Raw genomic sequence first — 27824 nt, 5'->3', positions numbered from 1 at the left:
TTATGTAAGTTTTCTTTTCTTTTTTTTTTTTTTTTTTTACAAAATACATCATTATTATTACCAAAATCTACAGAACATCCCGTATTAATAGATTGAAATAGACACTATTTAAATATAAATGTTGAACTCCGTTCACCCTCATTAATTTGAGTCTCCCTCGCGGGCTCCCTCTATCGGTGTGGAGCTGTTACTGCAGTAGCGGCGGTATGAAGTGGTCAGTCTCCGCTATGAATCAGCTGTGGCTCCGCTCAGCCTGCGGAACAAAAACATGAAGCTGGAGCGCCGGAGATCCCGAGGAGCTGCGCGCGGGGACCGGAGGCGCCCGGGTCGGGTTAGCGGGGTTATGGGCGCGCGGTGAGCCGGGAGGAGAAGCGCTGTTAGCGGGGGTTTAGTGGAGGGTTAGTGGGGGTTAGTGGGGATAGAGGGGTCTAGTGGAAGGATGTGGTTAACTCCTGAAGAGGTTTCCCAGAAAAACGCCCTGAAGCTCTGGGTGACAGAAAAATCCAACGATTACTTCATCCTGCAGCGGAGGAGAGGACATGGAGACAGCGGGGGGAAAATCACAGGTACACAAACACACAGCTCCTCTATCCAGCTCCTCTATCCAGCTCCTCTATTCAGCTCCTCTACCCAGCTCCTCTACCCGCTCCTCTACCCGCTCCTCTATCCACCCCTCTATCCAGCTCCTCTATCCAGCTCCTCTATCCAGCTCCTCTATCAGCTACTTATTCAGCTCCTCTATCCAGCCCCTCTATCAGCTCCTCTATTCAGCTCCTCTATTCAGCCCCTCTATCAGCTCCTCTATCCAGCTCCTCTATCAGCTACTTATTCAGCTCCTCTATCCAGCCCCTCTATCAGCCCCTCTATCCAGCTCCTCTATCAGCTCCTCTATTTAGCTCCTCTATTCAGCTCCTCTATTCAGCTCCTTTATTCACCCCCTCTATCCAGCTCCTCTATTCAGCTCCTCTATTCAGCTCCTCTATCCAGCCCCTCTATCAGCCCCTCTATCCAGCCCCTCTATCCAGCTCCTCTATCCAGCTCCTCTATCAGCTACTTATTCAGCTCCTCTATCCAGCCCCTCTATCAGCCCCTCTATCAGCCCCTCTATCAGCTCCTTTTCCAGCTCCTCTATCAGCTCCTCTATCCAGCTCCTCTATCAGCTCCTTTAATCCGTAACCAAAAAGTGGGCGTGTCTGTGATAAATAAAACAAATTGTAAAATAACAATCTCGATATTCTTTAAATATATGATTTTTTTGTTCTTTCACAAAAAATATTATTCAAAAATCAGACAGCACCAATTAAATTGATGCCAAAGCTGTTGTTTCAAGGGATGCTGTTGTTTGCTCCCGAATCCCAGTCATTTAATTTTGAGTATCTGTCTATATCGAGTCCCAGTTCAATACTTTGGCAACATAGTTATAAAAAAGGAAGAAAAATCAAATCACAAGTTGTCACTTGAAATCCTATCGTTTCTCCATGCCCACTTCTCCACTGGAATAAAGCAGTGTTATACCGGATCACCGGAGCACATTTTGTTCCACAAAAAAACACAAAAGCTCACATGGCATTTATTTATACTGGAGACACAATTAGACATTTTGAAATGAATGAAAAAAAGATGGAATTAGATATTTTAAAGTAAATAACTCATTATTAACTCAATAAAATAACTTTTTGAATACATCTTTGGATGTAGTGTATAAATGTTATTTACTCCAGAACTTTGGGAAATGCTGGGTCTTGTTGTTTCTGAAACTTTAAACTTCAGATTCAGATGAAACTGAAGGAAGATTATTGAGATTACAGGCAGACAGCCTCCCCACAGGTCATGTGATTATGTTTGAGAGTAAAACACTTAATCTAAACAAAGGGATTACGATAAGCCACTTACAAACAGAAACCAGTGTTCACTAAAGACGCCTGTGTTCTGTGTGCGGACGCTGTGGAAAAGTGGGGAAAAAATAAAAACTACATCCTGGTTGGGCTTTTGTTTTAGCTCAGCCGGGGAGTTTCCTACCCCGGGAACGGGTTCACTGCGTGGAAAAGGATCCGACCTCATGTCAACAGCAGCTGTCTCACTTCCAAAAAATAAAGAAAGAAAGAGAAAGAGAGAGAGAGACACATGTGCAAGAGTCCAAACCACAACCGCCAAGAAAAGAGCTGTTCCCACAGTGAAATAAACACTCAGCAAAAGAAAAAGTAGATAATTTTAGCCAAAAAAATGCAACTAAAACAGAACAAAACCAGTAGCATTAAAAAGTAACTTCAATAAATGCATTTTAAGCTTCTTAGAACTCCATTAAGAATCTCTGAGCACAGAAACTGAAGAGTGTTTGACTTTTTAGTTTTTATGTTTTATTTGTTCTACATTAAAACACTTCAGCACCAGAATAAAAGGATTGATATACAGTAAAGAAAGTCCAGTAGCAAAACCAACTCAACACAACACAATCAACTTAAACCCAGAAAAGAGAATCAGCAGATCAGAGCTAACCGCTAATAACAGAACTGAGAGAAATGTTCAGTAGAAGTGAAAGCTCATTTTAAACGTGCTCATGTTACTGAAGCAAACGCAGCTAGTTATAACATTAAAGAGGACTTTGGAAAGGCAGTAAACTATAAAATCAGACTTCCTGGCAGAAGAAATCGTTTCTTAAATGCCCTTTTATGGGTTAGCACAACTTAGCACCAACCCATACCCAGTATCAGTAAACCTTACTTTGGTAAATCTACTGTGAAATATAGCAAACTAAAATCGGATCATTCTGGTGCTGCAGTTTTCTAATTTACACCAAACATCTGAGTGTAGCACAGTGTAAAGGACAGTGTAAAACTTACTAACTAAGTGTAATACGAGGAATATGATGTTTAAATATTGTATTTTTTATATTATTTTGAGTGATTTATAAAGTTTTAAGAGTTCACAAATTAATATTTGGTGGAATAACCCTGGTTTTTAATCACAGTTTTTTCATGCATCTTGGCATCATGTTCTCCTCCACCAGTCTTACACACTGCTTTTGGATAACTTTATGCTGCTTTACTCCTGGTGCAAAAATTCAAGCAGTTCAGTTTGGTGGTTTGATGGTTTGTGATCATCCATCTTCCTCTTGATTATATTCCAGAGGTTTTCAAATATATAAAATATACATTTTTATCATATTAACAATTTACTTTTAAAATTATATTTCAAGGTTTTAATCTCTGTGTTTGTGTCATTATTGGCAAAAAAAATCTGATAATTTGTTTGTAAAACTCCACAAATCAAAGCTTCAGTTTTATGATTAGTAAAGCTCGCTGGACTGAGCTGTAGTCTGAGTGAAGGAGGAAGTGTGTAAAGCTGCACAGACGAACAAACCGTCCATCAGAACTAGGTTACGTTTCCCTCAGCATGTGACTTATTTACTCATTTACCTACAGAATTACCTGCGTTAGCTTATGATTGACCAGTGAATGGTGAAGTGAAGGCCTGCACTGAGTGAAACCTGTGGTTTTAGCAGCAGGTTTCGATAACAACAGACTCTATAACTCTACGAGTATCCATTACACTGATCTTAGAAATAAATAGTAGTTTTGCAACTAAAGTACAAAATTAGCCTGATTTGAATGTACTGTTTCTGTCTGTTCAGCCTATAGCCTATGTGCTCTACTGCAGAAAATGAGAAATGACTGAAATAACAAAAAAGACGCAGAGCTTTAAGAGTTAAAAAATCAATATTTTAAACACAGTTTTTTTTCATGCATCTTGGCATCATGTTCTCCTCCACCAGTCTTACACACTGCTTTTGGATAACTTTATGCTGCTTTACTCCTGGTGCAAAAAATTCAAGCAGTTCAGTTTGGTGGTTTGATGGTTTGTGATCATCCATCTTCCTCTTGATTGTATTCCAGAGTTTTTAATTTGCTAAAATCAAAGAAACACATCATTTTTAAGTGTCTCTTATTTTTTCCAGAGCTGTATATAATATAGTGTTACATAACATGGATACGCATTATTATCCTAACAAGCTTCATAGATACATGTCATTGTATTCTGTACATCACTGTTCTTCTAAGAATTGTGTGAAACTAGAATATATGTGAGCTGCTGTTGCTGCAGTCGTTAATCTGTCAGTAGATTTAGGCAGGTTAGCGTATGATGGAATAATAAATGGTGAGATGGTGACCTGCTGTGAGCGAAAGCTGTCGAGTTATTTTTAACTGCAACTCGTTTCTTCATCTTCCTCTTTCTCTCGCGCAGCAGCTGAAGGGGAAACACACAGCTGTTGCTCTGAGCGCGAGAGTATTGACTTTAGATAGAAGTGAACATGCTGCCGACGGCTGAGTAAAGCTAACAGTTTACAGCCAGTTCTGATCAAGAATAAACTTCTTATTCCTAATGCACTTTTTCAATTTTTAGATTAGATGTTTTAAAATGATGTTGCTGTATGTCATAACTAAAAATGTCAGTATTTTAGTGATTTTTAGGGTTCCTGCGTGTTTTATTCCCCCTAATAAATCCAACGTCACTTAAATGCAGCATTAATTTAGTCTATAAACACACAAGACACACCAGAGACAATTTATCACTTTACACACTTTACTGTAGCTTAAATGTTTGAGTTTTAACTTAAATCCATGCTAGCTTACAAAATATTCAGATTTCTAGCTATACTTAAAATTTTTTAATAAATTTTATTCCATTTTCTACCAAATTTACACAACCAATTACCCAAGCCACTCATTAGGACTCCTCCCCCTATCACTAGTGATGCTCCAACACCAGGAGGGTTAAGAAGACCAGCACACGCCTCCTCCAATACATGTGAAGTCAGACTCCGCCTCTTTTTGAGCTGCTGCTGATGCTTAAGCATTGCAGAGTAGCATCACAGCGCTAACGCTCGGAGGAAAGCGCAGCGACTCGGTTCTGATACATCAGCTCACAGACCCTAGGAGTGATGAGGGGAAAGAGAGAGCGCCATCTACTGATATATTGTACCCACCCAGAGAGAGCAGGACCAACTGTGCTCTGGTAGCTGATGGCAAGCTGCATGATCGGGATTAGATTTAGACTGCTGGACTGGTGAGATCTGGTGAGACTGGTGATCATGGTGAAGTCCAGTGTTGTTATTATTTATAGCCTAGCATCTTTTTTTTATGATAAACTAAAGAAAGAAGCATGTGTCAGATATTGATCATGTCTCAGCTGATTGATTGAATATTGGCTCAGTATCAGTATCATGTTTATCTGACTCTTTAACTGAACTGTTTCTTTAAACTGTGTGAAGATAAATGTGCTGAAATCACCGTCTCTCAGCCGCGGTTTTGGGGGAAAGTTGAGACTTTTGTCTGGCGGCTGCATTCCAGCAAAGTGCTTCAGTTCTCCATGACAGAGCAGAGCGGCGTCCTGTAGAGGAGTATTGTTACTCTCAACACAGCCCTGCGCTTGTGTTTGGAAATGGGAGTTGTTATACTAGAGCTAACACTGACTGTTTGTCTTTATTCTCTCTCTCTCTCTCTCTCTCTCTCTGTCTCTCTCTCTCTCTTTCTAAAACGGTAAACATTAGATATATATCTCTGCAGTGTATCTCCTCTCTTTGTCGTTTGCTGTGTGTATACAGATCTGTAACCTGTTCAAACAGGAGCTTCTTTCTTCTCCTCCATCTCGTCGTCTTCTTTCACCAAACAGGTCTAAGGTTCTTTCCAGAAACAGAACAGAAGAAAAGAGGAATGTACTGAAACGTTCCTGAGGGGAGGCCTGAGGCAGATGCTTTAATACTCATTCATTTGCACATATTTTACTGTGAAACTGAAGCCTAGCTCTGTTCGTATGTAAATATAAACTAAAGTATGTTAGCATATGGCTAAAAACAGTAGCATCTTGAGTAGGGCTGCAACGATTAGTAGATATAATCGACAATGTCGATTATTTAAATGTGTCGACTTTAAATTTAATTGTCGACTAATCGTAAAATTGTAACAGTACCACATTACACATGAAAGTTCTGGAGACAGAAACACGATGGGAGACTTAGTTTGTGTCTCCAAAAGTGCCGAAACACAACAGATTACATATTAAATCACTAAATATCAGTAATTTCCATGTTTAAACAACATTCAGGTATTTAAATGCCATTTAAACCTCATGTTTTGCTGTTTTTATCGTTTTTAGAGATGGAGGACATGGCAGAAATAATCGTTGACAAATCGACTAATCGAAAAAATAATCGTCAGATTAATCGACTACCAAAATAATCATTAGTTGCAGCCCTAATCTTGAGGCACCTTTAATTTTGTCTTCACTCATGCATGCAGTTTACATGATGCTGATTGATGAGGTATAAGTTTACATATTCGTTGCAGCTCTTTGTATATAAATATATACTAATCAGCCATAACATTTAAAACCACATGCATGATATTCTGATACTGTGTAAGTTCTCCAGTTCTCCTTACACCACCAATCAGCTCTGACCCTTCAGAACATGGATATATATCTCATCGGACAGTCTCACATCAGAGATCCAGACCGACCAAGAGCTAAGTCAGCACTTAAGAGTCAGACAAGCCCTCAAGGAAAACAGCAAAATAACAATATTCTGCCCATTAATTGGACATTTAAACAGCATTTTAAAAAGGTAAATAAGTTTAGGTAAGTTTTTCTGCGATTAAAAGCTTAATTTTAGCTGTAACTGGAAATATCTGTGCTAAACTGCTGGATGCGGCCATAAGGCCATGCAGTTTTCCTGTGATGTGACTATAGTGCGTGCACACATCACAATGACTATGCTTAAACGATATATCGTGCAGCTCTATGTGGCATTCATTAACCTTTCACCGATTCACTAGTTGTCCTTCTTTGAGACTTTTTTGGTTTGTGCTGACCAGACCACTGCATACCAGAGTAGAGTTGCACGGTGTACCGAAGGTTCGATTCTTTTTCGATACTACGTCATCACAAACGATTCGGTTCTTTAGCGTTCGATGCTTTCGATACTGTGTATAGCCCAGTCACTAGCTTCAAATGAGTCAAATTAGTAGGCGCGATTTGATTCAGTTCATAAGAAAACTGATTCACACCGCAGCAGTCGGTGTGGCAGGATTCAGATAAACTTAAGGTGCTTACACACTGAACGCGGTACACCGCGCTGTATTCCGCTGTGCCGCCGCTCAGCTGGACGCTGGCCAGTTGTTGTTGCGTTGGGCTGCTGCTGACGCCAAGCGTCTCCTGCTGATAATAGGCGGAGTTTTCTAAAACCCATCACCTCTGCGAGCGGTGTTTTGTAGTTTTGAGTCTCTACAGCCTCTGTGGATCTGTATCTGTTTCTCAGCCTCAGAACAAAGCTCTGATTCTTCTCTTCCTCCTGTTATCTCTATATGAGTGTAGGGAAGTGATGTACAGCTGAGGGGATTCACTAATCGCTATTATTAGTCTCTCGCGCACGTTTATTGTTGTTTGGACTACAGTTTCTCTCTAGTCGCGTGAGTTCACGTCATGCGTTTTCTGCCGAGGTACCGCTTGCCGCGAGGTCAAAGTTGAACCATGTTGAACTTTGCCCGCGGTAAGCGGTAGCGCGGTGGAGGCGTGGTTATGGGCGGGGAAACGCGCCGCTTTCCGCTCTGCTCCGCGGCAGCGACGCACCGCTCTACCGCTCTAGACACTATTGAGTCCTATGGGGGTCAGCGTACCGCGCCGCACCTACCGCGTGCAGTGTGTAAGCACCTTTAGTGTTCTGAACAAATGAATCGATTCACGCGCAAGCCAGCAGAGCAGCAGCGAGTGTAGAATGGCGACGGCTAAAATAACAGATGTCTCTCGTCCGCGACTTGTGGACAAAACGGGCGCGAGGAGTGAAGTGTGGGAAAATAGTCTGAGATGTAGGCATCTGTTTTTTATTGATATTTTTATTTTTTAATAAAATAACGAAAACTGAAAGTGAAACTAAACTACTTTATTAGCGCTGTTTTCACTCCCGCAGTTGTACAGCGGGGGGTGTTGTGCCGATTCTGTCGGATTCAGTAGCGGATTCGGCACAAGGGCGGCGGCACCTCGCGCTCCGCGGTGTTAGTTGTAAGCGCTCGCGCTAGCCGCAAAATACGACAGAAAACACTGAGGGAGCTGCAGAATTATGTATGGGACTAGAATATGAGCACGAGGAGATCAAAGAGAACCTTTACCTGTGAGTAGCTCACATCAGAACACGCAAATCTCTCTCTCTCTCACTCTCGCTCTCTCACTCTCTCACTCTTTCTCTGTGTCTCTCTCTCTCGCACGTGAACGCCTCCGCGTTTGACCTGCAGCACTGTGTTTAGCTGTTCTTAAAAATCATTTTAATTAAATAATAGTTCTATGCTTCTATGTTACAGTGTTATTTAACATAATTCTGATCATATTTCGCTCATTCATTTAGCAGACAAGCACCCTGATCTCTACAAAGAGCTGAGAAGTCGACAGGTTAGTGGAGTTAGTCAAGATACACTCTGTCTGTAGCTTTACTAAGATTTACTAGCGACTGCTAGTAAATCACGTTAACATGGAGAGGAGTGTGCAGGAGTTTTGTTTTGGACCCGTGGTTTTCTCTATTTCTCCATTATCCCATTGGCTGTGAAACATGAACTCAAGATGTTCACGTTTTCGCGTTTCCATCGCAAATCTGTGGTCAGGCACGTAGCCTGCTTGCTCGTTACACTGAACATGGGCTTATTAAAAACGGTAAACGGTTGATTAATAAAACGGAGCAGTGAGTGTTAAAATGAACATAACATTGTAATGTTCTTCTGTCTCTTTATTTTCCTTATTCAGAACTTAACTTCTGCCCGCCCGTCAGGTTCACATAGTCAGGCTACCATTACCTCTGGTTTTAGTTTTAGTTTTTAGGAAGTGTTTAGATAATTATGTTATAGTTAAGGTTATAATAACGAAACTTGTTTTTTGTACAAATGTTTCATTTTAGAATAAAAACGTTTGCACCGATTGTTCAGTGTTCAATCCAGTTCAGTCAAAAATAAACATTTTATGTTCAGATATTTTTATTGTTTTTTTTTTCTTCCAAGTATCGTTTTGGTATCGAGAATCGTGATACTACAGTTGGTATCGGTATCGAAGTCAAAATTTTGGTATCGTGACAACCCTATACCAGAGACATCTCTCAAGACCTGCCTGATGTTTCGGAGATGTTTTAATTCGTTAATAACATTGGTCTAGCCATCACATTTTGGTTCTTGTCAAAGTTTCTCAGATTTTTAGGATTGCTCATTTTTGCTGCACCCAACAAATCAGTTTTAAGATCTATTTTTATGCTTTGCTTGATTATCTAATACTGTATAATCATTTGTGGACCTTTATGAGTGCCATTTGACCCAGACCATCAATGTTGTCCATTTTGCTTTGTCAGGGTTTAATGTTATGGCTGATTTGATACATGAAGACCAATGAAAACGAGTTGATCACATTAAATGTGGATGTTGGGCTTAATGGGTAAACACTGTGGTGGTTCTTCTTTCACATATTTTTTTTTGTTGTTTTCTTGAACTTTACCACTTGTTACATTTCCGCTTGTCTGTCTGTCTGTCTGTCTGTCTGTCTGTCTCTCTCTCTCTCTCTCTCTCTCTCTCTCTCTCTCTCTCTCTCTCTCTCTCTCTTCTTCTTTTCAACCACAAGCCCATCGTAAACTGAACTGGTTCTGCTATTAGCGCACTGATATATTGGGAATGTAATCAGTGCTGTAATGGAGAGGCATCTGTGCTCCTATTAGCAGAACGACACCTCCATTTATCATCACTCTTCTGTAAGAATCCCCTCCTGCACTGTTTCACGCTGATGCGTCTAACGCCAGGCCTCTGCAGACGGAGGAAACGTCTGATTAAAAAGGCACATGAGCTCATTCTCTACTGTGAACAGAATGGCATGACTTGTATTAGATTCTGATGAAGAGAAAGAGATAGAAACAGCTTTTCAGTTTTCCATGTTTGGCTATAGATCTGTTAGTGAGGTTTATCTCCACGATGGTGGTCACTGTGGACGGATTAGTGATGTGGATGGTTGCTGATGTGATCTGATTTTATCTGGTTGTTTGGGCTTTAGATGGTAGAACTCCAGGGAGCGTGGTGTCGGCAGATCAGACGTGTCTTTGGGGGAAAGTTGGAAAGTTATTCCCAGGTTGAGTCTTTGTCAACACTGTGTTTTGATGCTCTATACTGTGCTTGATGTGCTGTGTCTTATCTTGTCTTGTGTTGTGGTGCGTGATGCATTAAAAAATAACAAGAGAAGGAAAGATATATTTGTGTTAATGTTCCAAACCAGACATTACTGATCCAGTGTGGAGGATCCTAGCCAGTTATTGAGAACCCTGAGCAGCTGGTTGCTGAAGATGATTGGATTTTCTTTCGATTTTTAAAAAAAACATTGTTAAGAAATAAATACTGATAATTGTTTTTTTGTTGTCTCTCAGTGCTTGAGCAGATCACTTAGAATTGTTTATTTAGATCCACTGGCCAGTTGTTAGGGATCATGGGTTGGTTTTTGAGGTTGATGATTGTGATTTCTGTTCTATAAGAGTTTTTGAGGTTATTGAGAGCCAGTTAAGGGCTGTTCTGGTCCTTAAGATACACGGGTTTGTTGCTGGAAACTGTTTGTCCATGCTTGAGCACTATCAACCAGTTGTTGTTGAGGACCATTGGCCAGTTGTTGATGACTATTAGAATGTGTTAAGAAACATTGGCTAGTTGTTGAGAACCATTGGTCAGTTGTTGAGGACCATTGGCCAGTTGTTGATGACTATTAGAATGTGTTGAGAACAATTGGCCAGTTGTTGAGGACCATTGGCCAGTTGTTGATGACTATTAGAATGTGTTAAGAAACATTGGCTAGTTGTTGAGAACCATTGGTCAGTTGTTGAGGACCATTGGCCAGTTGTTGATGGCTATTAGAATGTGTTAAGAAACATTGGCTAGTTGTTGAGAACCATTGGTCAGTTGTTGAGGACCATTGGCCAGTTGTTGATGGCTATTAGAATGTGTTGAGAACAATTGGCCAGTTGTTGAGTATTATTAGAATGTGTTGAGAACAATTGGCCAGTTGTTGAGGACCATTGGCTAGTTGTTGATGACTATTAGAATGTGTTAAGAAACATTGGCCAGTTGTTGAGAACCATTGGTCAGTTGTTGAGTATTATTAGAATGTGTTGAGAACCATTGGCCAGTTGTTGAGGACCATTGGCCAGTTGTTGATGGCTATTAGAACGTGTTGAGAACAATTGGCGAGTTGTTGAGCATTATTAGAATGTGTTGAGAACAATTGGCCAGTTGTTGATGACTATTAGAATGTGTTAAGAAACACTGGCCAGTTGTTGAGGACCATTGGCCAGTTGTTGATGGCTATTAGAATGTGTTGAGAACAATTGGCCAGTTGTTGAGGACCATTGGAATGTGTTAAGAACTCTTGATTATGTTTGGCTCTATACTTTTATGCTTTATGCATGAGTTTAGCTTGGATAAATAAAGATTATCTAGTGAAAAATAAACTTAAAATCAAAAACCCAAGAGTTTAAAAGCTTTTAATAGGAACAATCCTAGTCACAATCCTAGTCACTTAGAGAGCGTGGGTGGCAAGCATATATTAGACCGGTAGAGGTAGGTACTAGAGGCTTTGTTGCGAAGTCTGCCACAAGACTGCTGTCTGAATTCGGAATTAGAGGTCGTGTGCTAAGGACTGTAGTGAAGGAGTTGTCAGATGTAGCTGAAAGATCTAGTCAGTGGTTGTGGTTCAGAAGGGCTGAGGCTGTGTGGGGAAGGGAGTGAGTTTGTGCTTCTACAGCAGGCTTGGAGGGGGGTGGGTCTGGGACGCCAGACTTCACTGTTGAGCCTTCTGGAGGTGTCGTGGGCCTAATTCAGCGAAACACTGACGAAGGAAGGTGCCTGCCTGATGACCCCTGAGAAGAGCTTGCACTGAAGTTTGTGTTAGAGTTTGGATGAAGGGGATTGGTGTGGTCCTGCTCTTGTAATAATTTGTCTCATGAGTTTTTGTAGACGTCTGAGTACTTGGCAGTTGAGGCACGGACCATGAACATAGTTCGCTATGCTTCTGGATTCTTGTCGAGCCGGTATCAGATGGTAGTGGTTGCTGTGTTATAATGTGATTTATTGTGTGTGATTGTGCTTAGGTAAGTGTGTTGTTGCCATAGTTAAAGGAAGTGAGCTTAGATTAAGGAGGGATTCTGTTTGTTCATAGGTTATTTTTTGGTAGGTCTGTTACTTGGCAGTTGAGGCAATGGACCATGAACATAGTGTTAGGCTGTGCTTCTGGATTCTTGTCGAGCCAGTATCAGATTGTGGTGGTTTTGCTATTGTTGTTAGTTGAGTGAGTAGTAGATCCTGGCTGAGCCCTATGCATAACCCCAGCTGATAGGTGCAGGATTTGTCAATTTCCTGTATTATATTACTTACTAGTGTTTTCTACAAAAGACTGTAAATGAAAATCCCTTAAATCCATTAAAACAGGGGATTCCTATTGTAGGAGTTCATGGACTGAAGAGCCAGTTATGAGGTAATATGTTGATGCAGCAGGAAAGAGAAACAGATGGGTTGTCTCTAAAACACAGTCCTTCTTGGAATGCTGTTCTACTCGCCCTGAAAGCATTTTAGTGGGAAATCAAAGCATTTTCCAGCAACAATAGAAACACAGTCCTCTAAAGAAACAAGCCTGAGATGAAAAGAGAAGCAAACAGCTGATAAAATGACCCAAATCTGATTTATTTTTTACTAAATCAATACCTTTTAATGTGACCTATATCTGACATTTGTCCAAACACGTCTAAACAGATGTAAATTAGCAAAAGAGCAAAGCTTCTTATGAAGTTTCTGCTTCTTTTTGGCCAGAATTACATGAGCTGTTAAGCAATTATCAGTGAGAATGTGTTTGATGACGCTGTAAAAAGGCATATTATTATTATTTATCCATGGCTAATTATGTTAAGCTTCATAATTTTCCTTTTATACTGAAGCCACGCCCCCATGACCATATTCAACTGCATGGCTGTTTCATATTATAAAGACTGAGCGGTTGTGACATATTTTTTTGAACCTTTTAATTTCGTTTATACAGAAACATCTCTCTAAATATTTCTGATGTCTGTTACCACTTTTATACCGTCACTGAAAGCCTTCCTCACTACTCACATCCATTTTATCTTATTACAACACTTTCAGTTTCTTCTCTTTAGCCCTATCTGGATGAGATTAGTAGGTTCTGGGGTAATTTTCTCTTTTATGGCCTTTAATAAAATAGATATTTGTCCACTGCTGCGCACCGTAATTACACTTTGGGCGCGCCACGGTTTCCACGGAGATCCACGTTAAAAAACACACAACAGCGAGTGGAAATGGAGGAGCTACTGAACAACTTTTTGATGTCATGTTTTACAGGCGTCCCTCCTGAGAAACTAATCCCTTTAAAAACTTTAAAATTTAGTTTTTGTGTTTTTGTGTGCAGGTATGTTGGTGGGGGCGCTGGACACCGTGTTGGACTCCAACGCTCGAGTGGCTCCGTTCCGGATTCTTCTTCAAGTGCCGGCGTCACCGGTCAGCTGGGTCATCGCCAGTGGTGAGTCTTTTCTTCTTATTTTATCACCAATTTTTTATCACCATTTCTGTTATACAACTACTGTATTTTTCACACTATAAGGTGCACTTAAAATCCTTTAATTTTCACAAACATCATCAGAGCACCTTATAATCCAGTGAATCGGAGGTGAGGGGAGTATTATCAGTCTGTAGCCTGCTCCTAACCTCGGCTAGCACTGCTGGAGTGGTAAGGCGCTAATGCTAATGCTCCAGCCTTAGTGCTGAAGAGATTTGGAAATGTAAGCTTACTGTAAATAAACGGAAGAGCTTTATTCACCCAAAAAAACAGTTTTCAAGCAAGAAATTTGTGTAGATTAACATCCAGCACTCGTTTAACTTTGAAAGAAAGTATTTTTTTTCATTACAATTTTGTTTACTTAATCTAGCTTTACTTAACTAAGCTAACTTTGCTGAATTAGAAATTCCTTATAGTGTACCATTTTAAAATGCAGCTTAAAATCCAATGTGCCTTATAGTGCAAGAAATACGGTAACCATGTAAGTCTCTCTGAATAAGCACATCAGCTAAATACCGTGAAGGTAAATGTAAATAAATGTGTGTTTGTGTGCAGGAGCTACAGTTGAGGAGGTGCAGAAACACTGGAAATGGCTGGATCAGAACCTGCTGCCGTACATGGCCGTGTTTGAGAATAAACAGGATGCTGCAAGCTTCGCTCAGGGAAAAGTCAAGGTGCTTCTGCAGCCTGAATTACATTAAACACATAAACAACAAATAAATAAATACCTGTTTTAACAATGCCATAATTGCATTCAAATAATCTCCTATAACCTAAATATTATCAAAATCAATAGATTAATGATTAAGACAAATCAAAGAAGAAGATCGTCTTTAAAGAAGATCAGGTTCTTCTTTAATGGAGATGTTACTACAACAAAGTACAGACAACACATTTTCCCAACAACATTTATGCCTTTTCTGACATAATACAATTTTAATAGGTCACCATTAGCTTTCAATCACAGTGGTTAACAGTGTTTACCTTTCATTAATGGTGTCAGGGACATTATCTCCAATTAAGAGTGTAGTAATTTAAAAACAAAATCATTAACAGTGCTGTAACAGATACGGGCGTCTGATGAGCTTCCTGTATCCAGCTCTAATCTGGTTTGAACTGGTCCTGTTATGAGTTCATCCAGAGCAGTACGTATATCCTCTGTAACCTAATTATTACTGCGGTCTGCAGCCTTTAGTGTGTCCTGTACATACAATCATATATATATATATATAGATAGAGAGAGAGAGAGAGAAGTCTATGTATATGTATAAAATTATATGCTTGTGTGTGTGTGTGTGTGTGTGTGTGCAGGGTCTGATAGCTGAAGAGGTTCTGGCCGGTCAGGCTGCTCTGGAGGATGATCCGGCCCGGTTCAGGGAGGTTCTGGCGCGGTTCGAGCAGCGGTTCGGTCTGCCTCAGCAGGAGAAGCTGGTGGCTCATTATTCCTGCTGCTGCTGGAAGGGGCGGGTCCCTCGGCAGGGCTGGCTCTACCTCTCCACCAATCATCTCGCCTTCTACTCATTCTTACTGGGGAAGGAAGGTGAGGGGACTGAGAACATGTCTTAACTCCTGATAAACCACCCTTAATTACTCATTTACTCTTAATCATCATCTTTATTGGCCCTAAAATAGAACCATATGGGACTCAGTGTATCCATTTAATGCTCACTTCCAAATGGATCACGATGATCCTAAATACCTGACTGATAGAATTCATACATAAGGAGCACAAGATTATAAGGAGCTCTGATCATTTTTGGGAAAATTAAAGGATTTTAAGAGCAGCTTGTGAAGAATACAGTTATTAAAGAGTTAAAGAAAACAGCCTTTTTTAATCGTTGCTTTTACTTTAGTTTTTACACGCAAAATTCAGATATTTTAAATTGCTCTCGTAGCAGAAGCAGCTTGTTTAATCCCTTTAAAGAAGTATCACCAATATAAAACAACTCTGTGGAGTCTCTCTGGTGTACTTTTAATGCTAGGAACTCACTGTAGAAACAGGGGAAAGGTCCGTTTCACACAGCAAACATTTGAGGTCAAACATTTCACACCTACTCCTAGATGGGCTTGTCTTTATTTACACTGTTGTTCACATTTCAGAGTAACACAGGAGCCAGTAATACTACACAGCCATGTAATAAAGCTTATTAAAGACTACTCAACACCTCCACACAGTTTAGATGATGATTTAGGGCTGTAGTTAGCACCATGCACCATTTATGCATTTACTATTAGTGGCAAAATTAGTCTTATAGCTCCAGTATAAAACAGATCTAGTGAACTTTAAACATATGAATGTGTGTTTTGTGCGTAGTGAAGCTACAGGTGCCGTGGGTGGAGGTGACGGGGATGGAGCAGACGACTCTGGGCCTGATGACGGATGTGATCCGGGTGCGGACGCGGCAGAAGCAGCGAGAGTTCTCCATGTTTCTGAACGTGGACGAGGTGATGACCGTGATGACCCAGCTGGCCGACCTGGCGCTGCGCAGACTGCTGGACAGCGGTGGACTGGAGGTGGACCAGAGCCTGCAGCAAGCCACCAATATTACCAAACGGTACCAACACTAAAAACACTCACCTTTTACCTGTTTAATTATAACTAGTTTCACTAAAACCAGGGGTGGGCGATATGGCTCTAAAATAATCTCATGATATTTCATGGTATTTTCATTCAATTAAAAAAAAAATATATAAATATTTCAAGAATACACTACTGCAACAAAATGAAAAATTATATTTTATTATTGCATATGATATGATATGATCTGGCACACCCAAGAATTTTATCAGATTTGTAACAGAAGTCAATGATTCAGAATATCATGATACTAATAATAATAATAATGCACTCCAAATATTTCCATATATCCAGGATTAAAGTAAAATAAATGATGTGGGATACAGATGTAATCTAATCTGTCTCTAGTAGATATATAATGGGAAATTAAATGAGAACAGTGTGAATTTTTCTTTTGATAAAAACAGTAAAAAAAACAAGTAGAACCCTGTTTTGATCATTAAGGGTGGGTGATAATTCAAAAATGCTTCCACCATATTAAAAAATGTTATTGATATTATTATTGCGTATAATATGATTTGATATGGCACACACCTACATAGGAATACCCATAATTCCTTTTACGCACTAAGCTACTAATACTAGAAAGATGATGACTAAATGAATAGCTAGCCGATGCTAACACGACATCACTGCAGCTCAACACGCTTGGAGGAGAGCTTTAACCCAGCTAATAGATTAGCATCAGTTGCATCACTTAGGGATTAACCCTGTAAACTCCTGATGATGGAATCAGTGATTCACAGCTTCAGCACTTGTGAATCTCTGATTTTTGTGGTTTTTGCGTTTTTTGCTGAACAGAATCAGAAAGTTCCACTTTCACACTGCAGGTTATGTTTTCAGATGAGGGAAAGGAAGCGATGTAAAGAGGAGGAAGTGTGGAAAACAAAGGAATGAGTAGTGAAACAAATAAAGACAAATAAAGAGAAACTTCAATAAAGTGTAGAATTATTACAGAGCTAGTGGGAATTAACAGTGTGAATTATAAATGGAGCGTGTGTGTGTGTGTGTGTATCATACCAGCAAGTTCCCATTTTTTTAATTCTTTATTTTAAGAGGCTGATCACCTGACTGACCAATGAAAATATTAATGACAAAATGAGTAAATACTAATGAATAAACAATTAACATATTAATAATAAAGAACAATGTTTTGTTATTTGTCAGTTGTCATTAAAAACTTATATACATATACCTGTCAGTAAAATTATTACAAAAATCTTTATGATAATAGAAGAAATTAGCTAAATTGTTTGATCAAAACATGGTTAAATGAAAGTAAAATGATTGTGTGTGTGTGTGTATCAGAGTGCTGGAGCAGCAGGCTCTGAGGCAGTATGTGTTGTCTCTGTTGGGGTTACCGCGGTCGGAGAAGCTGCAGGAGGTGTTGAGCTGCTCGGTGTGGACTCCTCACGCTCGCTGCCACACACCCGGAAAACTCTACACCACCGACAACTACATGGGGTTCAGCAGCCGCCAGGAGGGAGTCTGTACCCTCCTCATCCCACTCGCAGAGGTACATCATACACACACACACTAATACACGCATCGTCTTTACGTACTTGCGTCACACGTACAGCCTCTAAAAGAGGATCTGGCTCAGTTTTACTGAACGCGAGTGGCTGGTGGAGCAATGGAGACTTCAGAAGAAGAAACTCAGAGCTCAGGAGCTCATTCACCCATAGTAAAACCAAACGCATCACACCCGTCCAGTTTAAAATGATTCTTCTGCATGCTCGGTGCAATTACCCATTCTCACCAGAGAGGCGCTAAATCCCCAAAATCTCAAAACTTACAGACATCAGCTTTAAATTGAACTCTTTCTTAAAGTTTTCCAAAAAATGTAGTTAATCACAGTTAATTAATGGGGGAAGATTGCTTTGTCACATTTTTTGGATAGCTTTTTTCCTTTAATAAATGAAAACATGATACTAGCTTTGATGCACTGATGCATTTGGGCCCTTATTGTGTCTTTATGGGGTGTGTTGGACTAAAAATGTAAACTGACTGTGTTCAGGTCCAGTCCATCGAGAAAGCGGAGAGTACGAGCGCTCTGCCGAACCCGGTGATCATCAGCGTGAAGTCTAAGAAAGCTTTTCAGCTGATTGATTTGGCACAGAGGGACGAGCTGGTGGATAATCTGACTGACCGGCTGCGGTGTCTGCACTGGAGACAAGCCGTGTTCAGAGGAAACAGTCAGCGCAAAAAATCACTGGTAACACTGAACTTCTGTATACTGATTCTTAACCCTTTAATAGCAGCTGATATAACACTTCCATATCTGACACTTCTGTAGTGAAAATATCTTTTTAAATATCAGTATTTATATTGCATGCTCTGGAGTGTGTTTATATATATGTGTGTGTGTGTGTGTGTGTGTGTGTGTGTGTGTGTGTGTGTTCTAGATCTCTCCGACTCCATACTACACGTTTTATTACGACACAGATACTCTGAGCCCGGAGGAGGGTGATGGTGTTTCTGATGAAGCTCTGAGGAACACAGTGCTGACCGAATCTCTCATCACCACCTTTCAAACCGGCCAATCACAGTCCCCCAACCACAAAACTGTGAGTACCCCGCCCTCAGCTGTGTTTATCCCATAATATTCCATTGTGAGATACTGAATAATTCATGGTGGATACTAATTCATTCTTAGTGGGTATTAAATTAGTCTCAGTTGAAATTGGATGATTTGAGGTGGATACTAGTATTAATAATATACTCAGCATCTACAATTATTTACTATTTTATCAATTTATTTTTGGTCAGCAGTGTTTTTACCTTGATGCTCTCCTGTTTGAACCATTTTTCTCTTTTTATCTCTTATAAAACATTTACACTTTTACTTAAATTGTGGCAAGTGTGGCTTACAGTTTTTTAAATGTTGTTCTGGGTCTTTTGCAACCTCCTGGATGAGCTGTCCATGCCCTTTTGGAGTAATTTTGGTAGACCAGTCACTTCATTCGTTATGCATATTAAGTAATTTATAGTAGATACAAAGTGTGTGTGTGTGTGTGTGTGTGTGTGTGTGTTAGACATCAGAGCAGCTGAAGGTGCGGTTGTGGGAGGATCACTTTGAGGAGTTCGGTCGGGGGGTGCACATGTTTCGCACGGATAAGATCCGGAAACTGGTTGCCATGGGGATCCCCGAGTCCCTGCGCGGAGAGATGTGGCTCACCTTTTCAGGTACGGGTAGTGAGTGTGTGTGTGTGTGTATCAGCAGTGTAACGGTGGGAGTGTGTAGGGGTTTAAAGCTCAGTTAAACTGTGGACGGCTGAATAAATGGAGAGCTGAGCTTCTTCTCTGTTCTTCAGACGCCTGCTCGTCTCTCTCTGCTCACCCGGATTATTACTCAGATCTGGTGAGCAGGAGTATGTGTGAGACCAGCGTGGCGACTGAGGAGATCGAGAGAGACCTGCACCGCTCTCTACCCGAACACTCCGCCTTCCAGAACCAGACCGGAATCTCTGCTCTGAGGAGAGTCCTGACCGCCTACGCTCACCGAAACCCCAACATCGGATACTGCCAGGTACACACACACACACACACACGCACACACACACACGTGTACAACTTTCAGGTGAACTGAAATAAAAATTATTTTCTGAAACTGAAACCAGGCATATTTAGGAAGCTCAATACCAAAACCACTTCAGCTCATACAGCTGCTACTTCACCGCCAATGAAACTCAACATGCTTCAACATGCTTGCAGGAGAACCCTAACTACTCATTCTCTTATATCAGCTTATTATATTTGTATTTATATTTTATGCCACATTTTCAATACATCCATAGAATTTCCCTCTTTACTTGAGGAGTGTAATTCTCTTTTACACCACTGCAGTGAATGCAAATCATATTTTGAGCGCCTCTTGTGGACACATGCATGCATTGACAGGCTAAGAGATACAGAGCAGTCATCTGAAGTGATAGAATCATATGGACTCTTTCATTCATTCATTAGGTAGTTTTCATTAAGAGTTCTTGTGCAGGTCCTCAAAGCTTATATAGTTCAGTAGCAGCATTTCAGCTCTGAGTGAGAATGACAGAAACCATTTTTAAAATCATTAAAATCAGGTTTTTAAGATATTTTATGTGACAACTTTACACTACATAATATTAGAGCAATGAAACTGCTCATGTTAAAGTACAGTAGTTTTAGTGTGTTGTTGGTAGGCAGCTGTGGTAATTCCATATGTTATTAAACAGCTGTTAGCTGTAAGTGTGTGTGTGTGTGTGTTTTTTCTAGTCTATGAACATCCTGGCGTCAGTGCTGTTGCTCTACACAAGGGAAGAGGAGGCGTTCTGGCTGCTGGTGACGGTGTGTGAGAGGATGCTGCCTGATTACTTTAATCACAGAGTCATCGGTGAGTGCACTCGTGTGCCAGTGGCCACTTTATTAGAAACAGCCACCGTTTGTTCTCGCTCTGTAGCCGCAATGTTGTTGTTGTTGTGATCTGTTGTGGCTGCAGTACAGAACATTACAGACTGAAGCTCCATCTGTTTCTGCTCAGTTTATCCTTTAATAAAACAAACTTTCATGGGGGGGGGTCTGGGTCTCTGTTCTGGTTTGTGTTTATTTGTAGAAGTTGTGTAAAAGCTTGTGGTGTTTTTACTGTGTCGCCACACCTCCTCTCAGTTCCTGCTTTCCTCTTCCGCCCTTCTTTCTTTTCTTTATTTTTATTTTTTTTATTCATTGTTATGGTCAGTGCTGAAGACCACCAGACCGGTCTCTGTGTGCTATGTGGTTTATTATCACAATACTTGACCTTTTGGCACTTTAAAAAACTTTAAAATGTAAAAACATTAACATTTATAAAGCTTGTGACTGTTTTTTGACTTCATATTTATTTAAGGGTCTGGATCTACTAAACTATTATCTGATTCACGTGCATACTGAAACACTTTTATAGATGGTTAGAACTTTCAGACCAATTACAAAGAAGTTTAGTCAGTCTTTAAACAAAACCAGAGGAAAATCTGCGTTATGAAGCAGTTTAAACACAAACGCTAAGACCAGGAATTAATTTACTGTAACAGTAGATTAACCCTTATTTATAAACAGAAAAATAATAGGAATCTGATGATATGGGGCGTGTGTGTATACACATGAAGAAGAGTCGTATTCTGGCAGGGAGCTAGAATTCATCACAACACCTGCAAAATCAAAGCAGCTCAACAAATTCTAACATAAATAAAATTCTACAAACTGATTAATATGAAGTATAGAGAGACATATCTGATGATGTCATGTATCGTATAGTTCTTTAGTCCGCTCACTAATCTGCGGTGTGAAACCGAAACTAACTGAACTAAATATAAATTTACACACTGTAACTGTAAACACCTGAACCTCGGTGTGAAGACTTTAGACTAAACAGAAATCATATTTTAATTTTCATTTCCCCACAGGAAGCTGTTTGTGGACTATTCTCAGTCCAGCAGTTACACTGAGGTGTTTAAAAACTCCAGCAGCACTGCTGCATCTGATCCACAAATACTGTACTTTACTATAAAGCTCTATCCAGATGTGATTATTTTCTGTGAAAAATATCTCACTCTTCTTCTCTTTAGTGACAAAACTCCTGCATCCGGACTGCAATTGTAAAAACAGGAGGATCAGTGAGTTTTTAGGTTTTAGTTTTACTCGGTCACATGACCTCATCATGGCGTTCAGTAGCTCCTCCATTTCCACTCGCTGTTGTGTTTTTAACGTGGATCTCCTTGGAAACAGTGGCGCGCCCAAAGTGTAATTACGGTGCGCAGCAGTGGACAAATATCTATTTTATTAAACTCAAAAAAAAATTATTTACGAAACTCAGAGATGTGCGTCCGGACGGGACTAAAATTACCGGAGGAGCACGGAGTTCAGAGAAAAACAGTAGATAATTCAGCCTGTAATTTTCTCAGAGGACGTCTGAGAAATAAAACACCTACATGATCGTTCTGGACGGGAATAAAATCACAGAGGATAAAAACCCTCATAAAAAAGAAAATTACCCAGAACCCCCTGAGAAACTAATACTGTACAGATAGGGGATAATTAGTTTTAGGGTATCAGGTGTGTTGTTGTTAGTCAGGGTTTAGAGAGCTGTATTTAGCAGAAGGAAGTGTGTTATAACACAGCTGTTAACTGTCTCTCTCTCAGGTGCTCAGGTGGATCAGTCGGTGTTTGAGGAGCTGATCCGGGAGCGTTTGCCGTCTCTCTCTGAAAGTGTTCCGGATCTGTCTCCGCTGGCGTCGGTGTCTCTGACCTGGTTCCTCACGCTGTTCCTGAGCGTTCTCCCGTTCCGCAGCGCGCTCCACGTCCTCGACTGCTTCTTCTACCACGGCATCAAAGCCGTGTTCCAGCTGGGGCTCGCCGTGCTGGACGCCAACGCCGCCGAGCTCAGCACCAGCACCGACGACGGCCAGGCCCTAATGACCCTCACCAGGTACAGCGACAGCTGTCTGTCATTAACACACACACTCTCACTTCAAACTGTCTCTGTCTCTTTATGATCATCAGTCCGTGATCTCTCTTTTATAAGCAAATAAATTATCAATAAAGTTAAAATACAGGATCCAGTAAAAGTGTTTTTGTATTAGTTCATACAGTAAATTTTATGAATTAATAATTAATATAGAAAAAAAAAATTGAGTTATGTAATCCTGCATGTGTGTGTGTGTGTGTTTGTTGGTAGTTTCCTTGAACAGGTGCGAGATGACGATGAGCCGTGTGTGTGTGCTGAGGAGGCGGGACCTGCTGGACACACCCACATCACCACATTGATCAATGATGCGCATGAGGTGAGAGATACTGATATTTATATATTTAGAGCTAAATGTCACAGAATTATGAGAATTATGAATCTGAAAAGGTTATAGATTCTGATTCTGTTCTGTAATCTGTTTTATCCTGCTATGTTTTCTATTATTAAATTGATTTTAGTTTTATTTCCTGCATATCATTGTTGTCACATAAACTTGAGAAACTTGTGTCTCCAAAATAGCAGATTTAGTAGCTTTTTATTAACAGCTTTCAGTGGAGACCAAGGAAAAAAGATATGTATGATATTTGGAGTCATTTCTGTTGGTTTGTTAATCATGAATTGTTGGGACAAACAATATTAAAAATATTAATTTAATAATAAATAATGGTATTTGTCCAACAGTGATCTGTTTTAATTCAATTGTATAAATATTAATTTAATATAATATAAAAATACAACGCTGAAAGTTGATTGATTGTGTGTGTGTGTGTGTGTAGAAATTTGGGGACCTGACGGTGAGACAGCTGGAGAAGATGAGAAGTAGACACAGGATTCATGTCCTGCAGAATCATGAGGACACCACTAAAGAGAACACTGTGAGAGACCGTCTGTAATCTTTAAATGTTGTTAATCTCTGGCCATTTTATTAGAAACACCTCCTCTGTGGGACACTAGAATCTAAGATCAGATGATAAAACGAAAACATGGCAAATTAGATGAATTTCTGAGAGGGTCATTAGAAGATTAGTATTGTTTATGTTGTTTATATATTATATTGAGTTAGTATTGTGAGTTTGAGCTCCCTCTGGTGGATTTCTGTGATTAAAGCCTCTCTGCTGTTTCCTGTTTGTCTGTAGCTCAGGCTGGTCTCACCTGATGTCTCACTGTCTCAGGAGGACCTGTCTAGCCTTTATGACCTGTTTAAGGTGAGCATGACCATCATATAGCCATATCCATCCTGAAATAATGGATATGGATGATAAGACACTGGATTATAAAACACATTTTAATTTTCTTTTAAACTCAAACGAGGGCTGGATGTTAATCTACACACATTTCTCTACTGAAAACTGTTTATTTGTCCCCCCAAAAAGTCAGATTCAGATATATATATTGGCCCTAATCGTAATTACAAATGTCTGATTTAATGTACCTCAACACAACTCTACTTTATTTCAGCTGTTGTTGTTGTTGTTTAAGTGCTTTATAAATAAATTGTTGTAGATAATTATAAAACATAAAACAAACCCTAAAATAATAAGACAAGAGCAAAATCTCTTTTTTGGTCAAAAGTCCAAGAATAAAAATGTGTTTTAGGACTAGTTATAAAAAAAACAGACAAAAAAATCACATGTGTCACATCTAACAAATTATTATGTGTGTGTATGTGTTTGTGTGTGTGTGTGTGTGTGTGTGTGTGTGTGTGTTTCAGACAGAGCACTTTATCAGTCTGTACTGGGGGGACGGAGTGTGTAGGGAGGTGCGGGCGGGGGGTCGGGGGTACACTGAGAGTTATCATGTGGACCGGGCTCAGTTTAAGAGTCTGTATCTGCTGCTGACCCCGTGGCCCTGCGGCCCCCACACCGACACCATGGCCCAGAGAACCTTCGCCCTGCTGGACCAGAACCACCACAACCGCATCAGCTTCACACAGTTCTCCCGCTGGCTCGGTGCGCTGTTATTAACTCATACTGGATATAGAGATTAGAAATGTCATTTAAATGTAAATATTATTAAAAGATGTTTATTATGGGTATTGATGTTTCTTCTGTATATTAACGCTCTGATTATGGTTCCTCTGTGTGTGTGTGTGTGTGTGTGTGTGTGTGTGTGTGTGTGTGTGTGTGTGTGTGTGTGTGTGTGTGTGTAGACACTCTGTACTGTGAAGAGTTTAATGAGAAGGTCCGGCTCCTCTATCGCCTCCACATCCCTCCAGGTGCGGCACACAATCAAAATACATATATACACTATATAAACACACCAGACCTATATAAACCACTGTATAAACATATATAATCTATATAAACACACACTCTTAAACCTAAATATCATGATGTTAAAAACATTACACACCTCAGATTCAGTTAGCAGTGCTTTTATTTTTGATATATTTGTATATTTGATATATTTTTGTGTTTTAGCTCTGACTGAGAATGAAGATCAGTCTTCTGCAGGGAAGAACCCCATCCTTTCCACCAACAGACCCCTCTATGTGGATCTACCAAACGGTACCAAACACAGACTCATGCCTGTTGAACGGTCCTTACAGTCTTTTTATTGCCACTGTTGGCAAAATACTGTAGATGGTGCTCACCCATCAGAGACGTGGACGCGTTTCACTGTAAAGCTGCTTTGTGAACATCTTGTTGTAAAAAGCGCTGTATAAATAACATTTATTTGAATTACTTTAGGTGTATAGAAGATTCTGAGGTTCATTTTCTAAGACATTATTTTGTGTTTAAGCTAAAAACAAAAAGCATCACAAATGTTGCATAAATATGGACTCTATGAAAGCAGTTTAAACAAAGTTCTAGTTAATGAGAGGTTTATTAATGTGTTTCTCTGTGGTTCAGTGGAGAGGAAGACTCATGAGGAGCAGCTGAAGCAGATGCTGAAGGATTTGGCTAAAGAGAGGGAGAAAGGCCAGGAGAAACCCCTCCCTCAGATGAAACAGGTACAGTTTTATTATATATTATATAGTTGGGATTAATAGAGTCTAATTAATAGAGAATTTTCCAGTAACTGCAGTAAAATCAGTACAAATCAGAAAAGGTTGAGTTATTATGATAGACACAAATAAAAAAATGCAGTGCTGCATTTAATTTAATATCATTTCATTTCAGGCAGTTTTAACCCAAGACTTTATCTGTCTTTATAGGTTCAACTTCAAAGTGGTTTTGCCACCAAAAATGTCAAGCAGTCAAGTGTTTTTAGTGTTGTTTCTTATATTTTTTTTCGGGAAATCATGGTTGATTATCATGGATGCGTTTTGTGTTGAGGGTCAGCATGTGTACATTTCTGCTCTGAAGTTCATCATCTGTGGACATCTGTTTTTAAGCTGTAGTTCTTTTATCAGAAAAAAAAACTTAAACTATATATTTTTCCAGCCCTATATTTTTATTATCCTATTTTGGAAAATGTTGCAGGCCTGAAATGCAGAATTGATGTTTATTAACAAGAGTTGACCTGATAAAACATGTTAAAAGCATCTTTGGTGCATATTTTCTGCAGTAAAATATATTCATATATATATATGTAGTTTTTTTCCATTTGTATCTGATTTGTGATTTGTTTATTCAGTACTGTTTTATATCAGAAGCTGAATTTGTGTTTTTTCTCCGTCAGCGGGAGTTCGTTCAGTTCTGTAAGACTCTGTGCTGCATGTTTCACGGGGACAGCGCGGAGAACGAGCTCTTCCAGGCCATCGCCATGGTCACCAGCCTCGTCCTGCAGATCGGAGAGGCCAGGAATAAAGGGCGTCGGCCGTCGGGGGCGGAGCCTGAGGAAGGGAAGAGCCCGGATCGGGCGGCCTCGGACCCGGCGGAGGTGGAAGGTGATTGGACGGTGAGTTTTGAGCAGATCTTGGCCTCGCTGCTCACAGAGCAAGCTCTCGTCAACTTCCTGGAGAGACCCGTCGACCTGAACCATAAGATCTGCTCTGCCAAGGAGAAGCAGTACCAGACCCGATCCGGACTGCTGATGATCCAGAGCAAGACCAGATGAGACGAGACGAGACGAGCATTAAAACGTGGTTTTTGAAGATTCTGGACTTTAATCTGAAACAGGATTCTGTAGGATTCTTGGTTTCTTATCATAAAACAGACGATCTGTGAGGAACCAATCAGAGCAAGAGCAGAACAGATAAAGATAAAGACTTCCTGCTCTCCAGGAAACCAGGGGATGCTTACATCCATAAAGTGCCCTCTGGTTCTCACGCCCCTGTAGGTGTGGTGGTGTAGTTGTGGTGTTTAAGAGCAGGGAGACACTAAAATGTGCAGGACAGGGGCTCCAGGAGCAGCGCTGAAGGAAACAGAACTGCATAAACTAGAAAAAAACAGCTTTGGGACCATCGAGGGAAGCTGGACTTCCTTTATAAAACAAAACAGGGCATGAAATCCAAAAGCAGAGTTGAGTTTACTTCTAATATGAGACGGATCTGATTAATTTATGTTTAAAGAAATGAAAATGAAGAAAATACTAGTAAGTGCTGTTTTTTTATTCAGTGGAAACTCTACTGAAAACATCGGATTAGAGAAAGAGAGAGTGAAATGCATCACTATAGAGTCAGATCTCTGATCTTTAAAGGTTATTTTCAGATTGCAGACAAATCTAAGCAATCAGCTTTAATTTCCTGTTCAATGCGAGTGATCAGTGTATTGTCTTGTGAAATACTTGGATCGCTGCACTTTAGTCACTCCGGACTTGATGAGGGCGTAGTTTAAAACATTTAACATGTCCTGAGAGTCCAGATTATCAAAAATCAATCCGAATACAATCTAGATTTGCCAAAACTCAAATTTAAGTTCTATCCGGACGGGATTAGTTTCTACTCAGTGATAAAACTCCTGCATCCAGACTTCAATTGTAAAAACAGGAGAACCAGTGAGTTTTTAGGTTTTAGTTTTTCTCGGTCACATGACATCAGTAGTGTTCAGTAGCTCCTCCATTTCCACTCGCTGTTGTGTTTTTAACGTGGATCTCCGTGGAAACCGTGGCGCGCCCAAAGTGTAATTACGGTGTGCGGCAGTGGACAAATATCTATTTTATTAAAGGCGAGGAGACGAAACTCAGAGATGTGCGTCCGGACGGGACTAAAATTATCGGAGGAGCACGGAGTTCAGAGAAAAACAGTAGATAATTCAGCCTGTAATTTTC

At 40.2% G+C, this 27824-nt stretch overlaps 1 protein-coding gene across 1 annotated transcript; it reads left to right on the top strand.

The window, feature by feature from the left end:
- Positions 1-284: 284 nt before the first annotated feature.
- LOC103045892 (TBC1 domain family member 8) lies at positions 285-27188 on the top strand. The gene is made up of 20 exons (XM_022667279.2): positions 285-566; positions 13471-13581; positions 14173-14291; positions 14929-15157; positions 15932-16172; positions 17504-17711; positions 18213-18410; positions 18601-18762; positions 19231-19381; positions 19510-19724; positions 20447-20564; positions 22346-22631; positions 22881-22986; positions 23447-23545; positions 23807-23875; positions 24382-24619; positions 24820-24885; positions 25091-25177; positions 25523-25623; positions 26295-27188. Exons 1-20 carry the CDS (start codon positions 440-442, stop codon positions 26670-26672), a joined length of 3309 nt encoding a protein of 1102 aa, XP_022523000.1. The 5' UTR covers positions 285-439; the 3' UTR covers positions 26673-27188.
- The last annotated feature ends 636 nt before the right edge of the window (positions 27189-27824 follow it).

Source organism: Astyanax mexicanus, chromosome 11, assembly GCF_023375975.1.
Source record: "Astyanax mexicanus isolate ESR-SI-001 chromosome 11, AstMex3_surface, whole genome shotgun sequence".
Taxonomy (NCBI): domain Eukaryota; kingdom Metazoa; phylum Chordata; class Actinopteri; order Characiformes; family Acestrorhamphidae; genus Astyanax; species Astyanax mexicanus.
The sequence above is the reverse complement of the archived record's forward strand: the minus strand, read 5'-3'. Positions and strand labels throughout refer to the sequence as shown.

What these genes read in the sequence shown, in the direction of transcription:
- LOC103045892 (XM_022667279.2), top strand. Translation starts at nt 440, where the DNA reads ATGTGGTTAACTCCTGAAGAGGTTTCCCAGAAAAACGCCCTGAAGCTC. An exon ending in CAGCGGGGGGAAAATCACAG is followed by an intron (nt 567 to 13,470) that starts GTACACAAACAC and finishes TTTTGTGTGCAG; the next exon opens with GTATGTTGGTGGGGGCGCTG. An exon ending in TGATCAATGATGCGCATGAG is followed by an intron (nt 22,987 to 23,446) that starts GTGAGAGATACT and finishes GTGTGTGTGTAG; the next exon opens with AAATTTGGGGACCTGACGGT.